Genomic DNA, 14,284 nt, shown 5'->3' on the forward strand with positions numbered 1-14,284 from the left:
TCTATCCCTATATCTCCCCATAGAAACATAGAAGACTGACCGCAGAAAAAGACCCCATCGTCCATCTAGTCTGCCCTTATACTATTTTCTGTCTTTTATCTTACAATGGATCTATGTTTATCCCAGGCATGTTTAAATTCAGTCACTGTGGATTTACCAACCACGTCTGCTGGAAGTTTGTTCCAAGGATCTACTACTCTTTCAGTAAAATAATATTTTCTCACGTTGCTTTTGATCTTTCCCCCAACTAACTTCAGATTGTGTCCCCTTGTTCTTGTGTTCACTTTCCTATTAAAAACACTTCCCTCCTGGACCTTATTTAACCCTATATCATATTTAAATGTTTCGATCATGTCCCCCCTTTTCCTTCTGTCCTCCAGACTCTACAGATGGAGTTCATGAAGTCTTTCCTGATACGTCTTATGCTTAAGACCTTCCACCATTCTTGTAGCCCGTCTTTGGACCCGTTCAATTTTGTCAATATCTTTTTGTAGGTGAGGTCTCCAGAACTGAACACAGTATTATTCCAAATGGGGTCTCACCAGCATTCTATATAGCGGGATCATAATCTCCCTCTTCCTGCTTGTTATACCTCTAGCTATGCAGCCAAGCATCCTACTTGCTTTTCCTACCACCCAACCACACTGCTCACCCAAAGGGAGCAGTTTATTCTTCTATTCTTTCATTGATATGTTCTATTCCTATAAACTCTCTTCTTTCTTAGATATATTTTACTATGAGTATCTCCTCTATAACCTTCATCATGTATTTTACTATGTGTATATACCCACTTAAACCCTCATTGTGTATTGCACAAAATCAACCAATAAATAAAAATAAAAATACTTGGGTCCTGAAGCCAGTCCAAGCTCAGAAACCCCTACCACCACCACCGAGGACCCCCCCCCCCCAGCCCATTCAACCTGAGCTGCCAATAATCCTCTTCCTTCGGTGCCCCTATAAACGCCCACTGGTCATTTTGAAATCTTCTTCCACAGTTTGCAATGTGGTGCCTTTTCCTCCAAGGCGCCTGTCTGTCTGGCCTACCACCCATTCACAAGTCCTGCTGCCCACCTCAACACGTTCAACTCTTAGGAGACACTGTATAAATACATTTTTCCCCCCCAGGTTTTTTTGGGTGTCTCTCTGTGTGTGCCTGCATTCCCTTACGAGACATTTCAGAAAGTTCACTAAACTTATTCACAGGCATTATCACACACACACAAACACACACACACACACTTCCAACCTGCGGACTAAGACGAGAAGGAGCTGAAAGGCGAGAGTAAGAGGGAGACCCTCCACTTCAGTCTCATTCTTTTGGAAAGAAACCCCCCCCCCCAAGCTCTGTATTAGCCAAATAATGACTTTTCCACCTTCTCCAAAAATCTCTCTATTTTTTTTTCTTAAAAAATCTTATTTCTTTTTTGCACCTCTCCCACTGATCACTTATCTTCGTCTAGATGCTTTCCAGCTGCTACTTTCACAGGCCGGGAGGCACCGTCAAATTTGCCACCCTGATTGCTAAAATAAATAAATAAATAATAATATAAAAATAAAAATATCCACCTTTGAAAAAACCCTGACGCCTCCAAAGAATGCCCGGGACGAGTAAGGGGTGGGGGGGGAAATAAAATAATAGCAAATTTCAAATTGCACCTTTAAAACTCCCTTTCAAACCCCAAACCGAGTTGGGGAATCTTATCCGATCTGCGAAAAGGCGCCTTTCTCAGCGTTTATTCCGGCTTACAAACTCCTTCCGTTCATGAACCAGATCCGTGAAAACAGCTGCAAGTTGTAATAAAGGGGTTAAGCTTGGTTACTTTGCATGGCACCGGACCAGAATATCTCAGGGACCGCCTTCTGCCACACAAATCCCAGAGACCGGTTAGGTCCCACAGAGTTGGCCTTCCCCAGGTCCCATCGACCAAACAATGTCATCTGGTGGGACCCAGGGGAAGAGCCTTCTCTGTGGCGGCCCCGACCCTCTGGAACCAGCTCCCTTCAGAGATTAGGATTGCCCCTTGCCTTTCGTAAACTTCTTAATACCCACCTCTGCCATCAGGCATGGGGGAACTGAGACATCTCCCCCGGGCCTATACAGTTTATGTATGGTATGTTGTGTGTATGTCTTTTTAAATTATGGGTTTTTAGTTTCTAAATATTAGATTTGTATTTTACATTGTTTTTCTACTATTGCTGTGAGCTGCCCTGAGTTTATGGAGAGGGGCGGCATACAAATTTAATTAATAGATAGATAGATAGATAGATAGATAGATAGATAGATAGATAGATAGATAGATAGATAGAGATAGATAGATAGAGATAGATAGATAGATAGATAGATAGATAGATAGATAGATAGATAGATAGATAGATAGATAGATAGATAAATAAATAAATCCTGGCTTAATCTCGGGGGTGGGTCCCCCCTCTGGTAGCTTTGGGGTGTTTTGTGCTCCCAGAAAAAGGGATGAATGTGTGAGTTCAGAGGACCGGTGTAGCCTAATGGGGAGAATCTAGCCTTGGTGCCCTGGATCCTTTTTCTTCAAAGGGTCCACATTGGAAAGGATGTTTGGCCCAGGTTGAAGCCGTGGCTTGAGGGACACAAAAGTCTCACCGGGGCCACGAATGGACAGAATGACAAATTCCTTGGTTGCTCTTTGAGCTTGCTAGACTGATGATGGAAGCCAGTTGGGTCATCAAGTTCAAAGGCCCCAAAGAAGGCTTCCTCCTCCTCCTCCTCCTCCTCCTCCTCCTCTTCCTCCTCTCTTCAAATCCCTTTTAATTTAATTTAATTCACTTGATTTCTATGCCACTCAATCCCTTCGACCTCAGGACGGCTTACAACAATATAAAATACAACACAATTGCAAAAAAAAAAAGTCAAATATTAAATAATAAAAACCAGTAAAAGCCCCATTATAAAACCCAACAAAACTACCCAATCAGAACAAATCAATCACAATCTGTTCTGTCGGGCTCTCTGGCAGACTCCTCCCAAAAATTCACAGGTACAAATTTCAGACACACACACGTTTGAAAATTCAAAACAATGTTTTTTATAATGAAAAGTCACTTAAACCAAGCCCTCTTTTGGTATAGCCAAGAGCACTCGTCTCCAAACAAACTGGTCATTTGTACAAGTCCCTTATCAGTTCTGTGATACTTAGCTTGCAGCTGGGACGCAATTCACAGTCCTTCTTCTTTCACAAAGTGAAACACACTTTGCTCTGGTTTAGTTTCAAAGCGGGGAAAAATCAGCACACAAAAGGTCAAAGTCAGTAAAGCAGTCATGAAACACAACGGTCAGATAATCCTCCACAATGGCCAAACCCACAGGCTGCTCTTTATAGCAGCCTCACTAATGACCACAGCCCCACCCAACCACAGGTGGCCTCATTTTCTTTGATAATAATCTCTCAGTTGTTGTTGCCTATGCATCGCTCTCCGCATGCGTGGCTGTATCATTAGCTCTTGTTCTGAATCCAAGGAGGAGCTAGAGAATTGATCTCCTTCTGAGCTGTCTGCCACACTCTCCTCCTCCCTGTCACTCAGGTCTTCTTGGTCAGAGGAGCCTTCATCAGCAGATTCCACAGACAAAACAGGCCTGCAGCACGTGGATGTCTCCCCCACATCCACAGTCCTTGGGGCAGGAGCTGGGCCAGAGCTAACCACAACACAATCTAGCACTGATGTCGTTCCCTAGTCGGGTCATGAAATGTCTTAGAGAGCACCAAGGAGACCACAGTTCTTCCCCCTTCTCCTCCTCTCTGGAAACCCAACACCCTTCTAGCATTGATGATGTTCCCTAGCTGGGCCACGAAACGTCTCTTAGAAAGCCACGCCAAGGAGCCTTCGTTTCAACCTTGAGCTACAAATATTCTCCTTCCGTTTGCTTGAATTGGCTGTAAAGAAAAGGAAGGGGGAGGATCTCTCAATTATGAAAGCGCCCCCCAGGAGACCCTTCCCCATAATCCTCGACCGGCATAAAATGTAGGGCCCTCCACAAGCCAGAGGTTCCGGAAACAACCAGCCTTCTGCCGCATGAATCCCAGCAACCGATTAGGTCCCACAGAGTTGGCCTTCTCCGGGTCCCATCGACTAAACATTGTCGTTTGGCGGATCCCAGGGGAAGAGCCTTCTCTGTGGTGGCCCCGACCCTCTGGAACCAGCTCCCCCTTTAGATTAGAACTGCCTCCATCCTCCTTGCCTTTCGTAAACTCCTTAAAACCCACCTCTGTCGTCAGGCATGGGGGAACTGAGATAACTTCCCCAGGCCTATATTGTTAATGTATGGTATGTTGTGTGCATGTTTTTTAAATTATGGGTTTTTAGTTTTAATTATTAGATTTGTATTCTACATTGTTTTTTCTATTACTGTTGTGAGCCGCCCCGAGTCTATGGAGAGGGGCGGCATACAAATTTAATAAATGAATGAATGAATGAATGAATGAATGAATGAATGAATGAATGAATGAATGATGGGTTATTCTCAGGAAGGAAATAGCAAGCCATCCATCATCCTTCGCATATCCATTATGAATAGGAGGTGTGGCATTTAATAGAAACATTGCTCAACTGTAGTAACTGCGAGAGGGACCTTGGAGTTTTAGTGGACAACCATTTAGAGCCGGGGTGGAGCAGCAGGTAGAGTGCTGTACTGCAGGCCAATAAAGCTGACTGCAGATCTGTAGGTCAGCGGTTCAAATCTCATCACAGGCTTCAGGTTGACTCAGCCTCCCATCCTTCCGAGGTGGGTCAAATGAGGACCCGGATTGTGGGGGCAATAGCCTAGCTCTGTTAAAAAGTGCTATTGCTAACATGTTGTAAGCCGCCCGGAGTCTAAGGAGAAGGGCGGCATTAAAAAATCAAATGAATGAATGAATGGATAAATAAATAAATAATATGAGCCAGTTTTGTGCAGCAGCTGCCAATAAAGCCAACACAATTCTCGGCTGCATCAACAGAGGGAGAGAATCAAGATCACGCGAAAGGTTAATACCACTTTATAAGGTCTTGGTGAGGCCACACTTGGAATCCTGCATTCAGTTTTGGTCGCCACGATGCAAAAGGGATGTTGAGACTCTAGAAAGAGTCCAGAGAAGAGCAACAAAGATGATTAAGGGACCGGAGGCTAAAACATAAGAAGAACAGTTGCAGGAACTGAGTTTATGTATAGTTTCATGAAAAGAAGGACCAGGGGAGACAGGATAGCAGCCTTCCAGTATCTCAGGGGCTGCCCCAAAGAAGAGGGAGTCAAGCTATTCTCCAAAGCACTTGAAGGCAGAACAAGAAGTAATGGGTGGAAACTAATCAAGGAGAGAAGCAACTGAGAACTAAGGAGGAATTTCCTGACAGTTACAACAATTAATCAATAGAACAGCTTGCCTCCAAAAGTTGTGAATGCTCCAACACTGGAAGTCTTTAAGCAGATGTTGTATAACCATCTGTCTGAAGTAGTGGAGGGTTTCCTGCCTAAGCAGGGGGTTGGACTAGAAGACCTCCAAGGTCCCTTCCAACTCTGTTGTTATTGTTGTTTTTATAATTATTATAATATAACACACACACACCCTTCTGAAGTTGCCCTTAGAAAGCGATTCCTGGCAAGCACAAGGGGGCCTCAGGTTGGCTGGACTAGAAGACCTCCAAGGGTCCCTTCCAATCCTCCCAGTCTCCACCACTGCCACCAGGCCCAAAGGCGGAGTGGCGTCCTGCGCGCATGCATGCCAGAGACCTAGAGCACGAATGGGCACCGCCAGATGTGCCAGGTGACATGGCTCTGCATGCCATTTCAGGCAAGTGTGCCATAGGTTCGCCATCATGGATCTATCATGCATCATCTATATCTACCATCTATGTATGTATGTATGTATGTATGTATGTATGTATGTATGTATGTATGTATCTACATACGTATCTATCTATCTATCTATCTATCTATCTATCTATCTATCATCCATCCATCCATCCATCCATCCTCTCTATTTCTCTCATCCATCAAGCCATTTATTATATGTCTATCATCCATCCGTCCATCCATCCATCCGTCCATCCATCCATCCGTCCATCCATCTATCATCTTTCTTTCTCTCTCATCCATCAAGCCATTTATATCTATCATCCATCCATTCATCCATCCATCTCCCCACCCACCCACCCACCTACCTACCTACCTACCTATCTATCATCTCTCTCATCCATCAACCCATTTATACCTATCATCCATCCATCCATCCACCCCTCATCTATCATCTCTCTCTCTCTCATCCATCAAACCATTTATGATATATGTCTATCATTCATCTGTTCGTCTATCCATCCATCCATCCATCCATCTATCCATCTATCTATCTAACTAACATTTCTTTCGCTCTCATCCATCAAGCCATTTATGATATGTCTATCATTCATCTGTCCGTCTATCCGTCCATTCATCCATCCATCCATCTATCATCTCTTTTTCTCTCTCATCCATCAAGCCATTTATATCTATCATCCATCCACCCACCCACTAATCCAACCACCCTTCCTTCCTTCCATCCATTCATCATGTCTGTCTGTCTGTCTGTCTGTCTTCTTTGTACGTATCTCTATAAGCACTGATGATATTTCCTAGTTTGGGTAATGAAACATCTGCAAGCTAACAACCAACTTGTTCTCTGAACATCTCTCTCTCTCTCTCACTCACTCTCTCTCTCATATTTAGGTTTTGAAGAAAAATGGGGGGATGGAATAAGGATGCATGGCTTGGGCCCCTGGGGGTTGGACTAGAAGACCTCCAGGGTCCCCTCCACAGTCCTTGGATTCTCTACGTCCCCCAAATACTCTTCTTCTTCCCTACTTGCCCAAACTATGCTCTTCCCCAAAAGGGAGTCTCCCAAGGCTGCCATGCCAACCAGTTGCCTCCCACCTCCTCCCAAAATGCCGGGCCTTTTCCAGGAACCCCCTCCCCTCGCCCCCACCCAGCCCCACTCCTAAAATTCATGTCCTTCAGTCCACCTCCCTGAGGCTCTTTCTGGGTCTCCTAGCCTTGTAGGGCCTCCCCTTTCCCACCACTGATGCCCCCAGCCCCCCCTTCCTAAAACTCCAAGGAAGACACCACCCAATTTCCTGCTGAGGTTTCCTTTCCCAGCCAACCTCCTCCCCCCCCCCCAAAAAAAAGAACCCCACCCTATTTTTTTTCCTGCCCTTCCTGGCCATCAGCCATCATAAACCTTCCCAACACTGCAGCTCTGAGATTTATTTAATTTATTCATTTATTATTTCAATTTATAAGCTGCTTGGCCATCTCTTGCCGGACTGAGGGCGGCCTACAACAGATGGGGAAGAAGAGGTGGAGGAAGAGGAAGAAGTCATAGAGGAGGAAGAGGAGAAGAAGAGGAAGAGGAGGAAGGCAAAGAAGTCATAAAGTAGGAAGAGGAGGAGGAGGAGAAGAAGAAGAAAAGAAGAAGAAGAAGAGGAAGAGGAAGAGGAAGAGGAAGAGGAAGAAGAAGAAGAAGAAGAAGAAGAAGAAGAAGAAGAAGAAAAGAAGAGGAAGAGGAAGAGGAAGAGGAAGAAGAAGAAGAAGAAGAAGAAGAAGAAGAAGAAGAAGAAGAAGGGGAAGAAGAAGAAGAAGAAGAAGAAGAAGAAGAAGAAAAGAAGAGGAAGAGGAAGAGGAAGAGGAAGAGGAAGAAGAAGAAGAAGAAGAAGAAGAAGAAGAAGAAGAAGAAGGGGAAGAAGAAGAAGGGGAAGAAGAAGAATGGGTAGACGCGGTTAAACCATCAAGGATTGTATTTCACCCACACAGAAACAAGGTGTGTGTATGTGTGTGTGTGTGTTTGGGTGTGTGTTGGTTGGGGGGGGAGAAAAATCAGCATTCACGCTCCCGTCTTTCAGCGTGATATTTAGCGCACGCACACCCGCGAGTCTGTGTGTGTGTGTGTGTGTGTGTGTGTGTGTGTCTCGGGCGGAACGAATTGGCTCCTTCTGCTGCTATTTCTGGAACTCTTTCTCTCCTCCCCACCCTCCTCCCCGATTCTCCCACCCACCCACCTCCACCAACCCCAAATCTCTATGATTTTGGCTTCCCTACCACGTCCTCTCCTTGGCCTCTTGGAAGGATTTGCTTGGAGGGAGGGAGGGAGGGAGGGAGGGAGGGAGGAACTCGCTTCTTGTCTGTCTGGGGAGGGGGGGCACCTGTTCAGGGTCTCTTCCCCACCTCATCCACCCCACACCCGATGACCCACCAGCCCCTCCCCTCCTTCCCTGTGCCACCCCCGGCCCTTTATAATCAGGCAATTCACCCCCCAAGCTTTGATTTGAAGAAGGGTTGGATCAGGTTTTTGCTTCTGTGGATGGCAGAATCGCAGGAAGGCCTTGGAGAGGTGGGGGAGCAAACTTAGGATCCCAGGTTGACCCCCTCCTCATCCTCCTCTTCCTCCTCAATTCATACATTGGACGGTTCGATCTCCCCCAGGTGGGAAACAGGAGCCCAGAACCGAGAGCTCCATTGGTCCAGGCCTTCTCTAAAGGTTGCCTTCTTTTCCATCCTTCCTTCCTTCCTCTCTCTCTCTCTTTCCACCTCTTCCACCTCTCTCAGCACACCTCTCCCAAGCTCCCACCAACCTTTTCTTCTCCCCGGTCTCCGACACACCTGTCACCTCCCTCCCTGTCACACACCTGTAGAAACAGCTACTTCCTAAAGAGGCACCTGCCAATCAGCAGTCCCGGTCCAAATCTCAGCTAGAAACACCAGGCCTTGGGTGAGGCCTGGGCAATTCCGCAATCTCCCCTCACTCACCTATTCCCAGCCGCCCGCCCACTCCCAGCCCCCAGCCCAGATCGGGTAGGGGATGACATGAGGGGGGAGAAGTGTTTGGAAGGGGTCTCAAAGAAGAATGAAGGCTACTTCAGGCTTCTGGGGGGTGGGTGGGATGCGGTGTCCGCCATTCCCATGACCCTCCTCGTCCCTCCCTTCCCCCCCCCCCAACCGTTGGATCTCTGGCAAGTTTCCCCAAGAAAATCCAGGAAACCCCCCCCCCCCAAGATTGCCCATGAAAGACCACCAGCATCCCCCCCATTACAAGCCCAAGCGCAGCCAACACCCCGAGCGTTTGCTCAGCCACTCGGCGCTATGCAACAGGGGGGAGGGAAAAATGTGTGTGTGTGTGGTGGAGGGGGTGTCTTTCAACCCCCCCCCGTCCCATGCGTGCTGCGGGGGGAACATAAAACGACCCCTCCCTCATTTGCAAGGAAAGTGCAAGGGGCCGGCTGAGGATGCGGGGATGGAGAGGGAGGGGGGAGCAAGGCAGGAGAGAAAAGGGGGTTTCCCCCACTCCCGAACCCTTTCCCCCCAGAGGCTTCTTCACAGAGCTGCAGCCCCCACCTCCAAATTCCAGCCCCTCGCCCTCCCCCCTTCCCCTTCCCCCTCCCCGCCCGCCTTTAGCGCTGTCATGGCCCCAGGCCAAGCCGCGAGGAAGCGCGGACGGCTTTTCAGCACCACGGACAGCTCCGGCTTATTTTTTTCCCACGCCGCCTCTCCCCGAGCGCCCCCTCCTCATTCTGAGCGGCCCCCCTTGGCCAAGACGTCTCAAAAAAGCCCCCTCCCCTCCCTCTCCCCGAAGTGCCCGATCCCACGCAGCCTCGGTTCCATGGAAACCGCGCTTAGCTGGCTTCCCACTCCGCGTCTTTCCACCCGCCGCCCCCAACCCCCCCCCCCCACCGATCCTCGGCCGACCACCCGTGGGCGACCCCCTCCCCAGTGAGCTCGGCCGGGCCGCGACAGTCCGTCCCGTGGCCTCTCGCCCCCTCTTCGGCCTCTTCCCCCCCCCTCAGAAGTAACACACATACACCAGCCAGTCCCTCACACACCTCCCCCCCCAAATAGGGGTCTCTCTCTCGCTCTCTCCGTGGAGTGGGGTGTCCCTTACCTTGGTGGTGACTATACACAAGCAATCCATTGGATCCCAGACCCAGGCGGCGGCGGCGGTGGCAGCTAAGCGGAGGAGGTCTGTAGCACATCAGACCCGCCGGGGGCTCAGGGTTACCACTCGCCCCCTCCTCACTCCTCACTCCTTTGACGGGGGGGGTCCTCGGCTTCCTCGCCCCTAGGCGGCCGTGAGGGGGGCGCGCACAGGGGTTGGGTGGTGGGTGATGGAGGGTCGGGCGTGCGCGTGTTCCGGAGAGGGGAGGGGAAAGGAGAGGAGGGGGGGGTGAAGGCTTCCTGGGTGTGTAAAATGTGGTAGGAGCAGCCCGAGGCAGCGCGCGCGTGTAGCGAGAAAGGGAAGAGCAGAGAGGAAGAGGAAGGGCGGGGGGGAGGGAAGGAGGAAGGGAGGGGGGAGCGAGCTGGCTTGCGGTGAGTGGGTTGGTGGTGGGGGGAAGTGACAAAATGGGGAAAGGAAGGGGCGGGCTGGGGGGGGAGGAGGAAGAAGAAGAAGAAAGAGGGGGTCGCTCCTGCCCCGAATGAACCCCCCCCCAGGAAGGGGCAGCAAGAAGAGGGAGGGAGATGGAGGGTGGCAGAGGAGGAGGAGGAAGAGGAGGAGGAGGAAGAAGAGAGGGGAGGGCAAGGCAGAGACCCCCTTCCCTCTGGCTCCAGTGCCCCCCTCCAGGGAAGAAGGGAAGAAGGCAGGCGCAGCACGGGGAACCCACCGAGCACAGCGGACACCGGAGGCAGAGAAGATTTGGGGTGGGGGGTTTTAACCTCTGGAGTGCCAGGAAGGGAGGTGGGTGGTGGTAGAGGTGGTGGCGGGCACACGTCACCATCACCGGGAGTTAACTCCGCAGGTGCTGGATAGAAGGAAGCCCAGAGTCCAGGAAGGAGTCTTGGGCGGTTTTATAAATCAAACAAATTAAAAATTTAATTAAAATGAATGCAGGGAGGGTGGGGGGCAAAGGCAGCAGGGTTGAGGGGTAGAGTTTGGGCATTGAAGGAGACCAGAGGATTTAAGGGGGCTGGAATGCCAAGACATGGAGTGGGGGTCTTGAGTTTCCCAACCTCTTCCCCCCCCCAATTGATTCTGTCCGTCATTGCAAACCAAAAGAACCCCTTACCAGTTGGCTGGGAGAAGGAGAAGCTCTGAGCAAGAGAACATAGAAAACGGGGCACTCAGAGGTCATCTAGTCCAAACACACCCCATCCCCCTCCCCACTTCCGTTCAAGGCAGGAGGCTTTTCACTATCCATCCATCTATCTATGTATCTATCCATCTATCTATCTATCTATCTATCTATCTATCTATCTATCTATCTAATCTCTCTCTCTTGTTTTCTCTATCATCTATCTATCCATAATCTATCATTCTCTCTCTCTCTCTCTCTCTCTCTCTCTCTATCTAATCCTCTCTCTTTCTCTCTTGTTTTCACTATCATCTATCCATAATCTATCATTCTCTCTCTCTCTCTCTCTCTCTCTATCTAATCCTCTCTCTTTCTCTCTTGTTTTCACTATCATCTATCCATAATCTATCATTATCTCTCTATCTCTCTGTCTGTCTGTCTGTCTGTCTGTCTGTCTAATCCTCTCTCTTTCTCTCGTTTTCTCTACCATCTATCTATCTATCTATCTATCTATCTATCTATCCATAATCTATCATTCTCTCTCTCTCTCTCTCTGTCTGTCTATCCATCTGTCTATCTATCTAATCCTCTTTCTCTCTTGTTTTCACTATCATCTATCCATAATCTATCATTATCTCTCTATCTCTCTGTCTGTCTGTCTGTCTATCTAATCCTCTCTCTTTCTCTCGTTTTCTCTACCATCTATCTATCTATCTATCTATCTATCTATCTATCTATCTATCCATAATCTATCATTCTCTCTCTCTCTCTCTCTGTCTGTCTATCCATCTGTCTATCTATCTAATCCTCTTTCTCTCTTGTTTTCACTATCATCTATCCATCTAAAATCTTGTCTATCTTCTGCAGCCAGTCCCACTTTCCAAATCTCCCAATATTAACACAAGAACGACCTCTCATGCAACATCCCCCCTCCCGACCCCTGTGGAACTCATTGCCACGGGATGTCACAGCAGCCCCTTGATTGGAGAAATGAGGCCACAGCCACACCCTGAAGTACGTTTTGGGGTAGCACGACCTCCGGTTGAGATTCTGATGGCGACTAAGCCAAATTCAAGGCTCCTTTTCTGGTCATTCTGCCATGGTGCTGAAATTGGAACTCAGGACCCGATTCCCTTGCCTTGGGTTAGGACCCCCCTGGATTCTTAACAACCCAGCCAAGGACACCCTGCCACCCCCACCGCTCTGCACGTGGGCCCTGCTGCTCTGTTTCTGGTACCAATAGGGAAAACCCAATGATTAATTCACTGGGATTTCGCTTAATTAAAAGCAAAGAGGCCCCCAACGGTCCTTTTCTCTTTCCTCCCTGACCCAGTTAGGTCTTTTCTCTGGATGATTCTTCCTCTTTCATCATCCTCTTCCTCTTCTTCCTCTCTTTTCTTCTTTAATGTATTTCTCTCTTTCTCCCTCCCCCCTCTCTATCTAACTTTCATCTATATCTATCTATAACCTATACATCTATCATCTATCTATCTCTACATTTCTCTCCCTCTCTCATTTCCTCTATCATCTATCCATCCATAATCTATCATTGCTGTCTGTCTGTCTGTCTGTCTATCTATCTCTATCCTATTATATCTATGTCTGCCTGCCTGCCTGCCTGCCTATCTATCTATCTATCTATCTATCTATCTATCTATCTATCTATCTATCTATCTATCTATCTCTATCCTATTCTGTCAGTCTGCCTGCCTGCCTGCCTGCCTGCCTGCCTGCCTGCCTGCCTGCCTATCTATCTATCTATCTATCTATCTATCTATCTATCTATCTATCTATCATCATCTGCCTGCCTGCCTGCCTGCCTGCCTGCCTGCCTGCCTCTCTATCTATCTATCTATCTATCTATCTATCTATCTATCTATCTATCTATCTATCTATCTATCTATCTATCTCTATCCTATTCTCTGTCTATCTATCTCTATCCTATTATATCTATGTCTGTCTGTCTGTCTGTCTATCTATCTCTATCCTATTATATCTATGTCTGTCTGTCTGTCTATCTATCTATCTATCTATCTCTATCCTATCTGTCTGTCTGTCTACCTACCTACCTACCTACTTATTTCCCTTCCGCTGAAAAAAAATCAAGCCCACTTTTATTGTCAGTTCATGTTTTCTCTCCGATGTTGGGAATGCGACTCCTTTCCATAGACCGAAGGAAGATTTCAGGGTGTTAACCCCAAATTTGGAGGTGTGAACCCCCAAAGTGAACCCGGGTGAAGCCTGAGGTGGGGGGAGAATTGAGGAGGGGGGCACCCCAGAGATAAATGAAATCCATCCTTACCTTTGGCAGAGATCTCTCAGATACGGTGACTTCATAAAACTCCTGGATATCTGATTAAAAAGCAAGGGAAAGACATATTTTTTGAGAGAAATTTCCCGCCCTAGTGAAATCCATGGGCCTTGAGTGTGTGTGTGTGGGGCAAACGGGAGAGTTGGCATGGCCCTCGTGGGCTACAGAGGCTTGGAAGGGCAGGGGAGGTCAAAAGAGTCAAGATGGCAGCCACAATGGGGACAGTGAACCATTGACTGGACACGTGTGGCTTGTCTCAATCCCTCACGATTTCCTCGTGGGTAGAGTTCCCACGTGGCATAGGTGCCGAGCCTACAGAGATGGCAAGGGGCAGCTCTGGCCCCTTCCGGCTTCTCAACTGAGATCACCTGGTGGTCTCTCAACTAATATTATTCCAAGTTCCTCTGAGATCCAGCCACGTTTCCGCAGCTTTTTCCACTATTGTGTAAACTGGGATCTCTTGGTGGTCTCTCAACCGTTAAGCCCAGCCCAAGCTTCTTCAGGTTCAGTTCACCTTCTCCCCACCTCCCAAGTTCTTTCTTTTATTCCATAACTGAGATCTCCTGGTGGTTCCTCAACCATTTCCAGACTCAGTTCTTCCAAGATCTGGCCACGTTGTCCCAGTTCTTTTAGCTACTCTATGACAGAGATCTCCTGGTGGTCTCTCAGCCTTTTCTAGCCTGAACTTCTCAGAGCTCAGACCATATCAGCAAACCTTTCCCTAAAGCTTTCCCTGTTGTCACCTGCACACACAAAGCCTCTTAACGTGGCCATCATACTGTAGTTACTGGTTTTCTAGGTTGACAGAATCCCTCAAACCCAAACTTTATTTGGCTGGCTGAAATATAATGTATAGCAGCAATTCTTAACCATGGAGACATGAAGATGGGTGGACTACAACTCCCAGAATTCTCCAGCCAGCATAGAAGACCTTAA

At 48.1% G+C, this 14,284-nt stretch overlaps 1 protein-coding gene across 2 annotated transcripts in view; it reads right to left on the reverse strand.

The window, feature by feature from the left end:
- DLG4 (discs large MAGUK scaffold protein 4) overlaps positions 1-14,284 on the reverse strand; it is a 145,634-nt gene that overhangs the window by 121,020 nt on the left and 10,330 nt on the right. For both annotated transcript variants that reach the window (XM_070729671.1, XM_070729670.1), the window contains exon 3: positions 13,340-13,389. In XM_070729671.1, the coding sequence (XP_070585772.1) occupies positions 13,340-13,389 (50 nt within the window). The remainder of the gene's footprint in view (positions 1-13,339; positions 13,390-14,284) is intronic.

This window comes from Erythrolamprus reginae, chromosome Z (assembly GCF_031021105.1).
Source record: "Erythrolamprus reginae isolate rEryReg1 chromosome Z, rEryReg1.hap1, whole genome shotgun sequence".
NCBI lineage: Eukaryota > Metazoa > Chordata > Lepidosauria > Squamata > Dipsadidae > Erythrolamprus > Erythrolamprus reginae.